Raw genomic sequence first — 19,051 nt, 5'->3', positions numbered from 1 at the left:
TGTAATAATATGTAGGAGTACTACATGACCTTAGTGGCGACCGTTAGGCTTTCGTACCTTTGTCGTACCATGACTTACCACAGCAGTCAGTGCGCATTTGAGACGTCGAGTTGTATTATAGTTCAGTGTCGCGCGGCTGGTGTCGCCCAGGCGAAACTCGGAGTCCTCGGAGTTGATCAGATTCCGTGTGGTGCGCATCCACAAAAAGACGCGGGATATACAACTCAACGTCTCTCTGCTTCTTTATTCGTACGATCGCTTATAACTCGAGAACTACTGAACCGATTTTGATTCTTTTCTACCTGCGAATAACTACAAGGTCTAGCCAGAGTTTAGGTTACACGTATTTCGTATTACAACACGTATTACAACTGTCAACTAGATCAATAGAATTAGAGATATAACGATATTTGTAAGCCATATAGGAAGACTGAATTACTGAATAGTTACTGTCACGACTGCAAAATAAGTCAGAATCAGGGGCTTACTCTTCTGGCTAGCCGAACGCGGTGTTAAGTAACGCGTCGTGTTTACATTTATTCGGTTCTCAAGTATTTTTTCTACTATATACTTATACCTTTTCATTCACCTTACTCTCGCCGATAACGGTATTTATAATAAACGTATGGAGTCATTCCGCATGATTATTTTATTTTAATTACTTGATATGATACACTGAGAAATAAAAATATGAACCGGAATAATAAAACAAAATAAATTGAAATATATGAGTATCGTGAACACACATTAATTTATGAAAGGGGATGAGAGTTGAAAAATCTTACAAAGGAAAAATTGAATCTCCTGCAATCGGTCGATAATTTCCTTTTTACAATTTTATTATTGTTTACGTCTGATTTACAATATAATGGAATTCTATTAGCGCTTATAGTATACATTTCATGTTACTTAACATTAGTCTGAGTAAGTTACATTCATTTCCTTTTCTTTCTTTTTTTTTTTTTTTTTACAATCATAGCTATTGGTTAACTGTATTTATCAATATAACGCTTACTAGATATAAATATGCAAGGTAATATATGAAAGCGAAAATCAATTAGCCGTATAGAGCGTTGTAATTTTAAATTGAAAATTTAATAGTTCATGATTATTATTTCTTTTCAATTTGTATAATCAGAATGAATCGAGTTACACGATCGTAGCGTTTTAATTAATTATAATCGTAAGTTTTCATAGAATTAATTAAAACATTAAAATAGCATAATTTATAGTTCCTAATTTCATAGAAGTATGTATAATTACAGCGTAATTCCATGTAATCAACGTTTTGAATATTACTATAATATTCTCTCTTAACAAATTAATATCATATTACATACGCGACCGTATTTTTCGTATTTTCAAGTATAATTATTATTACTATACTTTGTAGTGATGATTTATATAGTGGTATCAGGGTGTTTTCAAGCATTATTTGGGTGTTCGAATTCATAATATAGGCCTGCTCAGTGGTAATTGGATTACATAATATCTTATAATAATAAAGATAATGCCATAGTTACAACAATAATTGATTGTATTCAAATGATTGAAAACTAGATTTGTATATATTATATCAATGTGTAATATTATGCAAAAACTTGAGAAAATGAACAACACTCTGAAATATGTATACGTATAACACTATTATATATAATATCATTAATTACAGGCTTTACTACAATGACATATGCACATAATAAGTATTATATGTCGCTGTCCATCAAAACTTTACATTCTACAGTATTAATAATAATAAGAAAACTTTAAAATATATTGTTATTATATTCAAAATTAATACCGTGCCCCACAGCTATAGTCACTCACAATATCATATTTTTCTATCAACATATATCGACGACGTATATATAATGAATCAACTTCAAACCATTTTTCTCTCATTATTCTTCATTACTAAATCTTTACAGGATTACTGATTATATTCAGCGACAGTATACACAGATGTATGTATGTATGTATAATATAATATGCATGTAATACAGTGTTGCTAATTAATTTCATTATATTGTTTTATTGACATTTTGTAATACCGCGTTTTTCAACAACGTCTCGCGTATATCTCAAAATTAGTTTCAAGCCAATTTTCGAAGGAAATTAAAGTCCTTCGTCCTTATCCATTCTCACATATCTCAATTATCGATAACGATATTAGTAAAAGAATGGCAATAATCATTATTTCTACAATCGCATCTAAATGGATGCACGTGCGTGAGTTATTCTGCTTTATTGAATTAAATCAGTGATAAATCGAAGAAAATAACGATAGAGAAGACGATGGAAAATTACGTACTCATAATACGAACACAGAATAGCGATCGCGTAAAATAAAAAACTTTGGTTAAACTTAAACGTCAGGAATGAATCTTCCAATAAGATAGTAAGTCACTTCTAATATTTATTATACACTCACCGATCAAGCTGGCCACAGAAAATTTGCGATTTGCGAATAACGCATACAACGAACATGACTTTGTCTCGAAATCAAATCAATGGGCCAAATTTTCATTCCCTTCATTCGATGAAAATCATAACAATTTTCTAATAAAGTATAAGAATCCCCAGAGTTGTAATTATAATTGCGACGTGTTTTAATATAAGATATCGTGTTAAATACAACGCGTACGTGGTTCGACTTAATCTTACATGATATTGTGAGCACCGCTCAGTGTCCCGACTAGCGCTGCATTTGCGGTCTGAGGTCCTGAAGGAGCTGCCGCAGGTCCACCAGGTGCGGAAGCTCCCGCTGGACCAGATGGTGGAATTCCTTGTTGCGGCGGCAAGTAAGGATAGGGTTGTTGTTGAACGGGTGGCGCACTGTCCGGCATGAATTTTGCTGAAAAATTTCACCAAGAAAAAACGATCGTTATCAATCAATTCTTCGAATCATGTGAATCGTTGTTTATTCTTTGTTTGCGTTTTTACAAATTTTTCCCTTTTTTTTCCCCCTCTTTCTATCTTTGTTGAGATACTGCAGGGTGAAATGTAAAAAAATAGTATTTAGAAGCAGCGTTACGATATGATTACGGGATTGGTGATTTTTTTCTTTAAATGCCTGACAATGATTGATAAAAAGAAATTGCAACGGAGAGATTTTATGGAATGTCTAAAGATTTTAGAAATCATGATCGTCAAGTGTGGAAAAAAGATTGAAATTCATCAAGCTGTTGTAATATATATCGTATGGGGCTATAGATATTCCATGTGCCACAGGATATTGCATAAATGATGTACAAAATAATTCGGATTATGTGTATATGTAAAGTAATAATATTGCAAACACTAAATAATATATGTGATTGTGGTCTTATAAAACATACAATAATTATCTGGGGTCACAAGTAAACAATTATATATATAATATAATATACATAATTACCACACACTGACAAATCAATTTATAGTTCGGTTCGTATAACGATTTAAATGACATTGAAAGTATGAATAAATTATAACTTGATAAATCAATAGAAAATAATATAATCGTAACAAGGATCGAAGAAAAAATTTACCCAAAATAAAGCGGACGATAATTGTATAAATAATCGACAATTATAAGCACACGCGGTCATACACTTATATATTCACAGACAGATAGTATATCGTATCGGTATATTGTACGATCATTCTCATGTAGGAATAATTCTAACACACAGCCCCTATTTATACACACATAAGGATTGTTGATATTTTTTTTCCACGGTACGATAAAAGAAATACAACAAAAATATTACACCCAAGTACACATATTATGTAGTGTAATTAAACTGAAAGTGTGTATTATTGGAGTGATTAATTATGTTTTTGTCTATGAATTGCGTACGATGAAATTTTTGTGATAAAAATCTGGCTTCAACTCGATCTCGGTTGCAATTGTTTATGCACGAATATTGTGTACCTGTGTGTGTATATAGTGAAGTCGATGTTTTATTATTGTTAATTGACCGTAATGAGTACGAGCTACTAATGTGATTTGTTTGTCTGTTAAAATGTTATTGAATAATTATAATAACTAATAAATTATAATTCAACTTCGGTTTACGCAAACACTGTATAATCGCACAAAGTAAAAATTATTACAAATTTCAGAATTGTATATTACATCAAGTTTTACATATTTGGGTCTATTCAAGGAATTCTTTTCTAATTTGGGTCCAGGATTTGATTCAATCCAGAAAAACTTTGTTCGGGGTAGAAATAAGTTTACGAAATTGTGAATTCACGTTTTTCGATTAGAAGAAGAATTTGAAAATTAAGATAATGCATAGATTACTGATATAATTTTCACAATTTTCGAAGCTAGTTGTAATGATGAATATAGAATTACACAGGTTTCAAAGAGACCTGACAAATGAATTGTACTAAACTTTGTTCATAAAATCTCAAAAACGATTCGACTTTTTTTGCCTGTAAAGCTTTATTACCGGACACGTAGTTATTAAATTTGTATGTGCGAATTAGTGTGGAAAAAGTGTTCGAAATAGAATTAAAAGAGTTTTGTAATAGTATAGATTATGAATAATTGATACGTGCTTTTGTACAATAAATTTTATATAATATAAGCGAATCATGCAACAGGCGGAGAAAATTATTTCTTCATAATTGATTGTCTTACCTTTCAATTATATACGTTACTCAATATTTCTTATAGGTACATGTATGTTAATTTTGGATCCTCTTCATCGGCACGTAGCGTCTCGACTATCATCCAATAGCATGAATGTTTTTACAACATAATAATTACTCGCATACAATTAACTTACTTCGCAATAATATATTCTATGAAGACTGCAATAGAGCTGTGTACAGTATAATAATAATGTTTGAAAAGATTCTGACGTTCGATCGTTACGTATAATTTATACATTAATGTATTACCTACGTATTTCAAATGTTCCAGCTGTTGTCATTGATACGTTATTATACTGTAGTTCGTATTTGATTTATACACGTATATATATATACTGTAAAATGTTGAAAGCAGCCATATTGATATTACTATTATTTTTGTTCTATAAACATGCGTGTACACTAGGGTGGTCCTTATTTAGGGGGTCGGAAAAATTTTCATTGGGACGTCCCCAAATCATTAAAAAATCTGCAAAGTTTTAATTCTCTACGTCAACTGGAACATATGCCAAATGTAAAATACATGTAGTTGTTATAACCAGTTATTTCGTTTTGTATGATTTTCGTATGAATTAAGGGTCCAATTTAAAACTTGGCAGAGTTGTTGTTTATAATGATAGGAATGAACCCTGAAATTTTTTAAATTTTACCATTATTTTTCGCTTATACATATATAAGCCTAATAAAAGAGATGCTATATTAAGCTTGTATAAAAAAAAAACGAGTAGATTATAAAATTATGATAAATTTTTTTAGTTTTCACGGTTTGTTCCTATCAGTACAAGCAATAACTCTGCCAAGTTTCAAATCGGTCCTTAATTTATGTCAAAGTCATATAAAAAAATATAACTGGTTATAAAAACTATGTATTTTAGATTTCAAACTTTCGGAGCTTAGAGGCACGTGTTTATTTATTAATTAAGTAATTAATTGAGTATTAAATTGAGTAATAAATTAATTAATACCCCATTCATGTCGTTAAATTGTGATTTTCGACTTTGAAACACAACCTTGACGTGTTGGGATTTCGAAACTTTTGTCGCTGAAAATCGCCCAATTTTTTTTTCAAACACTTATGACTATCGGAAAAATGTATACCAAATTGCAGATTTTTCCAAGCATTATTAAGGTGGGAAAAAAAAGAATGCAGTGAGCCGCAGTTCTCATCTAAATTACGTTGGAAAATTCACTGCCTTAAAAGCAATATTTTGACTTGACCGACAGGCTCAAGGCTACACATAGTTTGAAAAAAAAAAATTTTTATAACTTTTTCCGCCTTGTTCACACGTAATTTTGAAAACAAGCTAAATAACGACCACCGTAATGTGTATAATAATATACTAATAATAAATCAGGTATATACGTGAGTCCGTATACATGTAACTAACGGTTTACAGATATAATTAATAATTATAATAAACATGTACTAACACCTCGTGATAATTTCCTTTTTTTTTCATCCTTTCTTTTACATCATGTATAATATTATGTATATCACACAAGTCGTTTTATTTATAGCTATCATATGTTCATGGAAAAGCGACTGCAGTTTATAATATATGCCTTACTGCAATTATATCGAATTTTATAACTGAATCCCGATTTTAGACACACATGCAGACGTACAAATCATGGCAACGGTTTAATATGCGCTCTAAAACAGAAGAAGGAAAACAAATCCTATGTTTGCTAACGTATTATAATAATATATTTTATAATATATTAAACGTATATGTATGTATATATTATAAACATATTGTACGACACAGCTCGACTCTTATCGGGTCGAGATTATACTACATAGGTTTATTTCTTAATTTCTCTTCGTTTTGTTTCCAAATTCTGGATCTTTTCAACTATAAACGTGTATATGATTGTTCAAATAATCGTAACTTTGAATCCATTAGTCATTCTTTCGTTGATATATATGAAATATATGAAATATATATAGAACGAAAGAATGAAATTTATTCTACTGGTGCTATTATACAACGCATTATAAATATTAAAACTAAGCAAGACCAGTTTTCCTAGTTTTTGAATTGCATTTAGAGATTGTTTTTGGATTTCATTCAGACCTGGTCCCAGTATATATTCTGAATATTTTACCATCTCTTGAACATTTTAATTCGATAGACAACGGAATTGAATTAACTTTTCAAAAAAACATTGTCGATCTTTCAGCGCTAACCGATGAAATATAACAAAATACAACAAATTCGTTCAAACAAATTGAATCCTCTTCAACAGTGACATCCTCCTGTCGTCGATGTACCCATGGTGTAAGGAAACAAGGTGTGTTCTTGCGTATCACTGTCGCTTCGGCCATTGAGAAAGTGCCCCCCCACATGACGTCGTTTATATTCAACTGTAATTGTCGCGACGTCATGTGGGGGGGGGAGGTATCACGTGAACTAGCTATCGTGGGAGTAGAGCACAACATCTTGATTCCTTCCACCATGCATATACCGGAACAATATATGGATGCGCATGATAAGAACTCGGAGCAGTTCCGAGTTTCGCCGGGGCGACGCGACATCGCCGCGCGCTAGCGGCTTCAATCCAAACAACTGAAACTCGCAGCTCTGTTCAGAGTGTTTGTGTAACGTGGATTGCATATAATTAAGGATCCTTATGTTGCGCATCAGATAATGGCCCGGTATGCATATTACATTGTTACGACCGTTACTATTACCATTATATTATCGATCGATACGCAATGACAATTATCTAATTTGTTAATAAATAATCACACAAGGATTGCAGTAATCTATATACCTATAATATAATAGTGTATTTTCTTTCTTTATCTATAAGCTACGATTTCATTATATATATATATAGATATATATATATATAGTTTTCGTTTTGAAAATCTGCTACTGTCATATTATCTGAACCACACGCCGATGTAAACGTTACATGTAATAACTATACTCGTATATGTATATATAATATATGTAGGGTATATAATATTCGTCGCATTATTGTTTCATTTCTTTCTCAATATAATTCCTATGCATGTACAATTTTTTTATTCGTATGTGTACAATTTACTGGCTTGTTCATTATTTAGCTTCATTTTTAGATGCTACCAAAGAACAAGCAAAAAAAAAAACAGAAGAACATAGAGAAAAATTGTATAGTGAAGTTTGAAGAATAATCATTAATACATCAGATCGACATCATCGTTTCAGTTTTTAATTCAATATTAATTTCTTTGCATCGGTTTTTTCTAAATCCCAATTGTTACCAATATTTTTCAATACATACATGGATACGATTACGATTTTTTCAGCTCTACATTGGTAACTACGCACGCAAAACTTTTTCCTTTCATATTTATTTTTTTTCCCCTCTATTTTTCAAACCTTCTTCTCGGTTATATACCCATCGCATAATATATTTACGATAAAAATCCTGACGTTTAATTATTATAGAAAATCTTTATTTAGTTGAAATGTGTCAAATACCGAAGAACGTATAGCCATTACATGGTATGCTAATGATGTATATATTATACCTTGGTTTACCTGAATAAAATCAATTTCTTCTTGTTCATGTTTGTCTTTTTTTGTTTTTTAATTTTTTTTTTTTCCTTTAATTGGTTTGGACTTAAATTATATCATATCAATTGCGACCAGCGATGTCTGTTGACGCCTGAACAGTATTTGGCGTATCAAAATTATTTTTGTGAATCGCTTCCACCCGTGGTGCTCGCTGAAAATAATTGTTTTTCAAATCGTTTATAAATCATTATCAAAAGACATGGAACAATTTTTAATACAAAGAAAAAACAAATGAATATTAAAATTATCTACGTACGTACATTCTTTTTTCTCTGTTCTTTGTTTGTCTCAAAAACAAGGCATGCAAATTTATATAACATATATTAATCATGGCAGCTTAGGCAATTGATTATAAGTATTTTGGATTATAGTTCTTCATAGATTCAATATTTAGTCTCACAATCAGATTCTATTTCGTGCGTGTTACTATAATCAATAGTATAATTATTAGTGTTCTAAACATGCAAATAATTTGCCATGCTTTAACAAATATCAATTTTAACTAGCTATAAATTAACCTCGTTTGTATAAATTTGGTACATTATATACGAATGATACAAAGATTTTCACGTCGTTAAATTATTATCACTGTATATAAGTTACAGTTAATCCTGATAAATTGAAAACTGTCGCAAAGACGGCGTATAAATATTTTATTTAATCAATTATAGTCTCTGCAGAATCATACAGTTTGGAAGGAAAAAAGTTGTAGAAATTGTAAAACGAAGTTGTATAGAATTTGCACTACCGATAAAATAAATGAAAATGGCACTGACATTGTTCGCCCTCAGAAAAATGTTGATTGTTTTAATCTAACAGTCTTGACAAAATTGCATTATAAATTAGAAATTTTCTACCTTTTTAAATATTAATACTCATTTTCGAACAATTCAGAATCCTCAAAAAGGATATTCCACATAATCAAAGCTATATTCCGATTATCAGGCCATGCAGTTTTCAAAAATGGACAATAAGCATAACAATATCCGTTTGCTTTAAAGTAGAGGATAAAAAAAGTAATGAAATGCAAATATAAAGAACAAATTACATTAGTATAATAAAAATAATGATGACAGTAACGAAATAAAGGTAGTGGACAATTACGCCAGTCGGAAAAATCCATGTTATGTAAATGTTACTAAGCAAGCCATGCAAAAGGCGCACGCGCAGAAATCATCCCAGCTTGAGATTATTTGGTTTATACATATAAGATAGTATAAAAAGTACGATGTAAAAAGATTTATATCTAATAAATTATGAATAGCAGGTTATGTAACAATTTGCTTGAAAAATTCGATTGAATAAAAATTGAGAATATTGAAGAATGATTGTAATTGTATTCGAGGAAGTGTTTGTATGTTTTTTTGTTTGTTTGTTTTTCTGTTGTAGAGAAAGATCATGCAGAGGTATCTTGTCTATGCGGTGTATTTGTGTTTATGTGAGTGTGTGTGTATTTGGCAAACTGTAGACGAAACAATTGTACGGCTAATTAGTTAGTCCGAAGTTATAACATAACTATAGAAAATTGTTAAAACTTGTAACAATATTAGACGTCACAGGTGTAATATTCTTACGGTGGCGAACCTGGGGTTTGATTATGTAATTTCACTTTTCACATTTCTCACCATCCAAGCATTCCGATTGGTTGACTAAACTTTGCAAACCAATCAGAATGCTTAGATGGTTGGAGATGTAAAATTGAAATTACATAATCGACTCCCTGTGATAGATTACTGGGTGTACACCCGTTACGGAAATACTTTTCAGATGACACTTCGACCTAGGCCCGTTTGGATTGGCAATCCTGGGGGCGCTGCCAGTGGCCCCAGGGTTGCCAATCCAAATGGGCCTCGTCGAAGTATCGTCTGGCAGATATTTATGCAGCGAGTCTACATTGCGTGTGTAGATATGTGGTAAATATATGGTATACATGGAAACACAATAAAGCACCAGCCGTTCTGTATTATTGTAAAAAAACTGTTGAAATACTTCCTCGTAGGGGGGAAAAATCGGGGCTGCAGACAAAAAAGAAAACGAATATACGTTTCAGGCGTTCTTTTCTGATCTATCGCCTTATCATACGATATCGGAGAGTTTAACAAGACTCCGTAGTTATTGTATTATGTGATGTCAGAAGTTTGAAGATCGTGGTCCAGGCGTATTATCATCACATGGGACCAAGTTCACGGAAAAAATTAGAAGGTATCACATACTTATGTCCAGCATACACAAATACACGACACTTATAGACAGACACATACCTATTACGTATACCATTCAAGTCAGAGTATTTATACGTATACGGCTTGTCATTGTTGGTAGGCGATGGGAAAAAAAAGAAGCAAAATGCTTGTGTTACCAGAACGTGGGAATAAGAAATCGTTCTTTGATTGTAAACAATTGAGTTCAAAGAGAGCAAGTTATGATTCTGTCTGTTCATGAATTGTTATAAATCCAATAATTTTGTTCTTGTTTTTATGTATCGATGTGAATACGTATAGGATAGTAGAAGTGAAACAAGTTGAGTAAAGCTTGGGAATGAGTAAATCAGTACAGACGTGATACTAGAAGAAGTAGTAATATGGTAGTGGCAGTTGGAGTAGTACGTAAAGTAATTAATACACAGGTGTGAAACACAGCGACAGTCAGCATCAGCGCAACCCCTAAACATTACGAAGATCAAACTAATACACGATTATATACATACATATGTATATATATGTGTATATGGTAGCGGTATTAGGAACAATGATTATACATAACACGATCACCATCAATGTCAACAATCCTATACAGAAAAATGCTTTCCAACGAACACATAATTCTTATGTATATATGTAGATATATATGCACACCTACATAGTAAATAAGAAAAATAGCAATTAAATCAAATTAATAATCGAATGACAACAGAAGTAAAAGATTGAAGAAAAAAAGTTGGAAAAAAAAACTGAAGCACTGTATAATTTACTGTACTGAACAGTTTTTAACTGTTCATTTTTTTTATATATATATTTTTTCTTGCTTCCTTTTTGTACGTTTCAATCAAATATAAATTCCTACATCAAGACACAAGATCGCGAGAACTACCTGCAGTCTCACTCACACACATTATCGTCCGTCAATCAGCCCGCCTACATGAAGTTCGCTAGACGGAAAACACAGAAATATGCACTTGTTAGTGAAATTTCAAACTATTTAATTACACCGGCACACAAAAAAAAAAATTCTCTGTACTTTTGACCGGACCCATCCATCTCTATGTATTTTGACCCGCTGAATCCGAATCCGAGGTCCGTTTTACCCCTATACCCTCAGATTTCGAGAAAACTTTGAAAAACCGAAAAAATAACGAAAATTGGCAGTTTTCGTGATATAAAAAATTCTGCGGAGCTGAACTAAGCATGATTTTCATGTTTTTTAATCCGTTGAATACGAATACAAAGTTTACATAGACCATCAACTGTTTTAAATGCAAGAAAATTGCAAAAAATTCTTGAAAATCTCGAAAAATTGCAACTTGTATGATGAAAATCGATTTTTAAATTTATACAAAGTATATTTTACATATTACTTGATTTGTGAAGTATGAATTTAAAATTTATTTCGCTTGAAACCTCGAAAAAGTTGAAGTGACTCACAAAAAATCTGCAGAAATCACAAAAAGTGCGGTGAATCGACTTTATTTCAATCCGGTCTTTGCTGATATCGAACCGTTTTGTCTTAAAATGCTTTATGTACAGCGTTTTCTTTTCGCTTTCGGTTTTCATCGGGTACATCTCTCTTCGGCGTCCAGCAAAGTCAGTTATACAAGAGTAGCTTTCAAGCATTTTTGATTTCTTATTTGGATGCTTGTGTCTGTAACCAGGCATTTTTTATCTCTGTAAGTGCGGTTATCCGAAATTTTTGTAATTTTACAGATTTTTTGCGATTTACTTAAATTTATTTGGGTTTGAGGCCAAATAATCTTCAAATTTGTGCTTCAAAAATTCAATCACATATGAAATATATTTTATTTTTATAAAATAATTGATTTTTACCATAACAACGTTAGGTTTTCCAAATTTTGAGAGGTTTTTTGCTATGTACATAGGTCCCTACGGACGTCTGGGCCGAATACGTTAAAGATTTATATTCAGCGGATCATAATACATGAAAATCATCATTCATCTAGCTGCATACAATTTTTTTTCATCACAATAACTAGATTTTTTGGAGTATTTAAGAATTTTTTGCAATTTTCTTGCATTTAAAACAGTTTATGGTCTATGTAAACTTTGTATTCGTATTCAACGGATTAAAAAACATGAAAATCATGCTTAGTTCAGCTCCGCAGAATTTTTTATATCACGAAAACTGCCAATTTTCGTTATTTTTTCGGTTTTTCAAAGTTTTCTCGAAATCTGAGGGTATAGGGGTAAAACGGACCTCGGATTCGGATTCAGGGGGTCAAAATACATAGAGATGGATGGGTCCGGTCTAAAGTACAGAGAATTTTTTTTTTTTGTGTGCCGGTGTTATCTGTTTCGATGATGTAATTATTATTGTAACTATAATTGTGCTCGATGGATTACAATACCATAAATTTTTTCAAACTTTCAATACTTTACTGTCCATTATTATACTGTAATTGCGTTTTTACAATACTGTTACTAAATAGTTGCATCAATAAAAATTTGTACGATCAGGAGAAAAAAAATACAGTAGAATACGATTATCGTACTTCATAATCAAACTAACGCGCCCTTATCGGAATCTATGTGTGTGTGTTTAAAATTTCAAGTCTATGTGTGTATATATGAATTGTATCGCGACATAAGACAACATTTATGAGACATATTTACGTATAGATGATTCGTTTATAACGTATGTATATGCATAGAAATTGACACATGATTTATGTATATTGTGCAACGACTTATACATGTGATATATAAGTCGATACGAAACGTATTAACTATGAACAACAATTATATTATAACATTCGTAATTTGTTGTTATTGTTGTCGCTGTTATTTTTTCGTTTTCCCCCCAAAACATTACATACACACATTGTAATTCGGTATTTCGCGATGATATTTCAATCTAATTGCTTAAGATATGCAACCTGTTTTGTGATATACTGTTGAAATTGTTGTATGTTAATAATAATAAATAATTGTTTTGCTTTTTTTTGTATCCACTTACCAACGATGATGGCAAGTATGATGAGACCAATGACTCCGATTATAATCATCATCTGTAAAATAGAGAAAAGAAGAAACGTTAATTACATACATTCATTCAATCTGCTGCAGTTTCAGTGATAAGATCACCATATTATTTCAACTAATCGTTCGATGATTCTTGATCTTACACGATATATTATTTATGATTATTAGGTTTGTAATAGATACTAAAAACTCCCCAAGAATGCATTATGGATACACAAGAAATACTGTTTGTGAATATTAATATACCTTTAAATTTTGTAGCCAGAATTTCCTCTTCAACTTTCCTGCCTGTTGTTCAAACTGTGATGCGCCTTGCTGTAAAGCGTCTAAAAAAGAAATACGCGATAAGAGAAGAATGAAAACAAAAAATAGAGTATATTTAACTACATGGAAAATTCTTCTCCAGTTTTTCAATAACATTATGAAATAAAATACATCACCAAATAAAAATACGCATAAATTAGTTTCAAAAAATTTGAATTTCTTAATTACGCCTCAACCTCAAATCTACATGGCATTGATTCTGTAAATTAGAGGTTTGACCAATACTGAAAGATCGCTACTTGTGAGTAAATTCGCCTGCACTGACACAATTCGGAGTCGAGGTGAATCTTACCAAAATTCACCTGTATTCATGCAGTTCATTATCAGAGTACGTTTTACCAAAAATCGGTAGAATGTACCTTGAGTTGCATAAATGCAGGCGGATTTTTCTAAAATTTACCCTGACAATGAATTGCATAAATGCAGGCGGATTTTGATAAAATTTACCCTGACAATGAATTGCATAAATGCAGGCGGATTTTGATGAAATTTACCCTGACAATAATTGCATACATGCAGGCGGATTTTGATAAAATTTACCCTGACAATAAATTGCATAAATGCAGGCTGATTTTGATCAAATTTACCTTGACAATGAATTGCATGAATGCAGGCGAAATTTACTCTACCGTTAATTACTGTCCATGATGCGATAATTCTACCAAATAACCATTAATATTAACAATTCCGACTATCATTAGAATTCTTTTCCCTTTTTTCTTTTGATACATACAGCAAAGATTGCTATTTTTCGAAGAGAATTTCTGCAATATACCTATGTAACGAGTATCAGGTTGATTTTAACAATAGTTACCAGCCCGATCGTCGAGTTCCGATAATTTTTGATCACGCTCCAAGACCTTCTCGACGTTCGTCTTCATTATATCGACAACCTCGTCAACCTGTGCCTGCGTCTGCTGCAGCCTCTTGGACGAGGCAATTTGTTGGGGAGTTCTGGGGCCCCCGACGATTCCATCGCCTCCGGCACCCGCCGCCGCATCCGGCCCAAGACCGCCTTCGCTTGCCCTGAAATTAATCGTCACGCATTTTTATAATTATTAAAACTGCAAAGTACGTAAGGATAATTGACAAAGGGTGAGATCCCATTCAACAGGCAGCAATCACAGCTAGGAATTTCTAGTTCTGGTTACTATTATAAAAGTCTGTAACTATATTCTCATTTCTTGTCACAAACAAAAAATATGAGTATATAGTACTCGTCACGAAATGAAGATGAGTTTTGTATCTGTAAATGCAGAAAATATAGTACGTCTTATTATTCTTTTTCGTTATAGTCACCGATGGTGTCATATTTTCCTATAACTATCGCGATGACTGGATGTTGGTACCGCATAATAAATTGAGAATGTAATATTAATGATTATAATTTTTACACTAAATAGTTACCAATTTTTGTAATAAATATAACAAATTGAATTTTTCTCGGAACACATGCAATTTTATTTCATTCTTATTTTTCGACATTTGCGGAATGGAATTGTAGCAGATGATGGCGGTAGAGTCTCAATTCCGTCAAGCCTCGTATATCCCTTCGAACGCGATACATTACGGATCAATTCTTGGTGGAGAAAATGAAAAGGAAAGGGGAAACGAGAGAAATGAAGAGAGTGAAGAAGAAGGAAAATACAATCTTGGACTCATTATTATCGAAATTGCAGCTCTCCAGTTTTTTGTGCTTATGTTTTTGATCGTGATCGAGACAAAGTTAGACGATTATTGATGATCTGCATCTTTCATTTTTAATCCTACGTGTATACGAGTATCCTGCATATGATACCCCCACCCTACTTAATATAACCATATATTTGCGGAAACCTTGCAAGTGAACGATATGTGTTATGTCTAATGTCTACATATCCATAGCATCAGGTATATCGTAAGTATCTCTGAATGATACTGAAATTGCACAACCTTCGGAAGTATCTTCAAAATCATTTTATTCTCAGTATCTTTTGACGAATAAAAAAAATAACAAAGCAATAGTCAAATCAAAATGAAAAATTTCAAGATCAAAAATATTATCATATTATCAATTGGTTCTATCGTATGAATAACGTATCGCGATTTTTTTCCTCCGAGTGTTAGCCGTGCGAAAAAAAAATCTCGATATATGGATGAAAAATTCATGATGTAATTTCTCCCATTGCGCACGACCTCTAAACTGCAATGTAATTTTCTACAAATTTCTTCTTTCTGTTATATTGTTTTTACGTATATTTTAGAATGTAATACAAGTTTTGTTTTTTTTTTGAAAAAAACTTAAGTAAGGATAACAACAATAATAACATAATGAATAGTAAAATGAAACTTTCATTATTTACATACCATATGCATGTATAGACACTTGTCCAGATACACCTACCTAGGTATTATATAGTCATACACATGTGACACGTATTGTACATGTATGTATATACTTTTATACCTATATACATATCCATTCTACAGACCCTACACCCACACATCGGATTGCCAGGGTCGCAGCTCCTCGCTGTACTCCCGGTAAAAGCTCACTGCTTCTGCTGCCGTTGGCTGCTGGTTTGCTAGTTTTAAAGGGCAAAGTTCACACGTAGGCCACCCGGTACCCGTTCGATGATCATACCGTTACGTTTTAACCCCCGAGGCGACGAACGAACGAGGAGCGGAATAAAATAGGTGCAAGACAAGGAACGAAACAAAACGAAACTGAAAACATAGTTTACTCTGTGTTTATATGTATAACATTGAGAATTAATTGTAAATATGGAAGACGCTGATAGTAATGAAACAAAAAGTAGTTGAAAGCGTAATAATAACGGAGTTGACCTTATAAAGTATAGTCTTCAGCCTTTGTAACTTCAATTTTACGTGTAGTTTGTATGTATAATACTAAAATTATTACACTGTTATATAATATAGGTATATTAAAGTAGCCATATAACGCTATCAATTGTATTATTTCTGAAGAGAATAAAAAATAAAATTAAAAACAGGAAAAATGTGTTCACTGTTGAATTTTTTCAAATATGGTATACATAAATATTACTTTACTCTGTGAAGAAAGAAAAAGAAATGAAAACGTTTGTTACTGGCATTGTACAACCACATATCCCGCAATATTAGCAATAAAATATTAAAGTAGAAAATACAATCATCTGTGAAACGTTGATTATTACAATCCATGCGTGAGAGGGAGAGAGAAAGAGAGAGAGACATGGATAGACAGAGGCAGAGAAAGTGTATGACGAAAATAAGGACACCGATTACAGTTGTGCATTTAACATTAAGTAAAATAATAGAAAACTGTGAATATAAGAACATGTTGTTAATATAAATATTATTATTATTGATATACTCGCTACAAAGAGCGTAACAGATTCGAATAAGAAGAGAAAATGGTGTGACGTAATGTAAACGAGGCTTAAAAATAAATACCGGTACGAAACGGAAATCCATGCAAGGATCGAAAAATTAACTAGTCTAAATATAAAATATCGTTTATGTATTCAACCCATTTATGATATGTTTTATTAATATTGCGGTACGTTATTCAAAGAGAGAAACGTGGTCGCGCTGTCCCGATCGAAGAAGAATATATTCCTTTGTAAAGCTTGTACAGCAGCAGCGCGGTGTGGCGTTGCAAGCTTGTGGAAGTAGATGTCAGGTAGGGAAGGCGATTGAGAGCAGGTATACAGTATATAAGACAAAATCGATTCGAGAAATAGGACGGTTAGAAATTACGCCCTAAACTCGCGTTTGCAGCAGCGCGTGGTGGATAATAGCGAAAAGAACTTTTTAATAATGCATGAAATTTTGAAAATTATTGATGTCGAATCCGCACCTCAATAAAAAATGAAAATATATTATAATTAGCGTCTGCGCCGTATGATCGAAATCAACGAATTATATACTGCGAATGCAAAAAAAAAAAGAATAAATATCGTTTAAATGTAAAGCAATAATTGAGAGAGAAAGAGAGAGGGAAAGGGAGGGAGAGGGAGAGGGGGGGAGGGAGGGAGAGACGGAAAAATGTGAAAAATATCAATCGACAATTTACAGAATATACGTATATAATTGTAAAAAATTCGGAACGAAAACAAAAAGTCGGCAATTATACGCGAATCTCGGCAAAAATTCAATACACAATGGATCGTGTGTTGCTGCGTGTTTGAATGTAGCAATAAATGCGCGGAATTCGATACATAGTGTAGCAGTAAATCGGCCGGTTTGCACGGCGATTGCGATACGTATATACATATGATGAATAATAAAGGTATACGAAGGTGTGATGATAAAATTGTGTGGTGAATACGTATAACGATTGGTTGGGGTAACTTTGAAAATAGTGTACATACGCATGCAAGGATAATGCATATTATATGTATATACTCACATGATATCTAGTTAGCCGGAAATCCGCGGTGTGTTACGCGTGAGAAAAAATTGATTTTTTTCTCTCCTCTTACTTGGTTTTCTCTATTCAGGTTTATAACCGAGCGAACGGACGGACGGACAGACAGTCTCTTCGGGGGAGAGAAAAGGCGGAGGATGCTTGTTACACTGAGGATGGTGCCACCGCTACTGGTGGTACTGCTGCTGCTGCTGCTGCTGCTGCCGCCACCAAACTCGCTCCGCTCCCCTAGCCCTCTGGTATTGATAAATTTTCCTGAATAAAATCGTGCCCCTAGTACGCACGGCCGAAGCTTCGTCGAGCAGCCCCCGGCGATACGTGTATCGAAATTACGAAACGAGCCGGCGAGTAATCGAGAATCGAATTTGGGAACGCGTTCGAATTTCAAACGAGTTCGGAACGCGCGACGCGAGATAACTGTTTTTTCAAATCAATACCAGCGCGCGAATGCGGAGGCAATAATCAATATCGAAGTTTTTTGATTCTTTTCAGCGACGGGGCTTGTGTCTAACCGGGAAACATTGCGAAATCGAAAAAATCACAACAACGCTGGTTTATTCTTTTGTGCAAAGTCGAATACAGAGACGAGGTTCGACTCAACGCGTCGCGGAGCAGCGCTTGCGCAACGTTTTCAGTCAATAATTTGCACCGCCCATGTTAATGCAGCTACATATACGGGGAGTTTTTTTAAAAATATTCTTTCTCTTTTTCTCTTTTTATTCCGAGTGAAAATTCTTCTGCTCGTGATATTCGTGTGTCTAGTGTGGTCGGGAGTTGTGGCCTACGACGTATCGCTGCGGGTATGCATGCTTGTACTTGTTTTATGCGAATATAAGGTTTCCGGATTATTATTATTATTTTTATTCAGTTACGCAGGCCGTGTCGCT

At 33.0% G+C, this 19,051-nt stretch overlaps 1 protein-coding gene and 1 long non-coding RNA gene across 2 annotated transcripts; both read right to left on the bottom strand.

The window, feature by feature from the left end:
* Positions 1-886: 886 nt before the first annotated feature.
* LOC107224004 (vesicle-associated membrane protein 2) lies at positions 887-18,435 on the bottom strand. Its single transcript, XM_015663903.2, has 5 exons — positions 18,147-18,435; positions 14,568-14,779; positions 13,676-13,755; positions 13,404-13,455; positions 887-2,854 (listed from the first exon to the last, which is right to left on the bottom strand). Coding segments are annotated over exons 1-5 (540 nt in total). The 5' UTR covers positions 18,149-18,435; the 3' UTR covers positions 887-2,660.
* On the bottom strand, positions 8,161-10,900 carry LOC124294059. The gene is made up of 2 exons (XR_006903950.1): positions 8,477-10,900; positions 8,161-8,367 (listed from the first exon to the last, which is right to left on the bottom strand). It is a non-coding gene; the product is annotated as an uncharacterized LOC124294059 (long non-coding RNA).
* Positions 18,436-19,051: the final 616 nt, after the last annotated feature.

The sequence above is a fragment of the Neodiprion lecontei genome, chromosome 4 (genome assembly GCF_021901455.1).
Source record: "Neodiprion lecontei isolate iyNeoLeco1 chromosome 4, iyNeoLeco1.1, whole genome shotgun sequence".
Taxonomy (NCBI): domain Eukaryota; kingdom Metazoa; phylum Arthropoda; class Insecta; order Hymenoptera; family Diprionidae; genus Neodiprion; species Neodiprion lecontei.
Note: the sequence above shows the minus strand (reverse complement) of the source record. Positions and strands in the feature narration are given on the sequence as shown.

Excerpts from the sequence above, each read along its gene's own strand:
- LOC107224004 (XM_015663903.2), bottom strand. Across the intron at positions 13,756-14,567 it reads GGAACTCGACGATCGGGCTG|ACGCTTTACAGCAAGGCGCA; the intron begins GTAACTATTGTT and ends TTTCTTTTTTAG. Across the intron at positions 13,456-13,675 it reads TCTGGCTACAAAATTTAAAG|ATGATGATTATAATCGGAGT; the intron begins GTATATTAATAT and ends TCTATTTTACAG.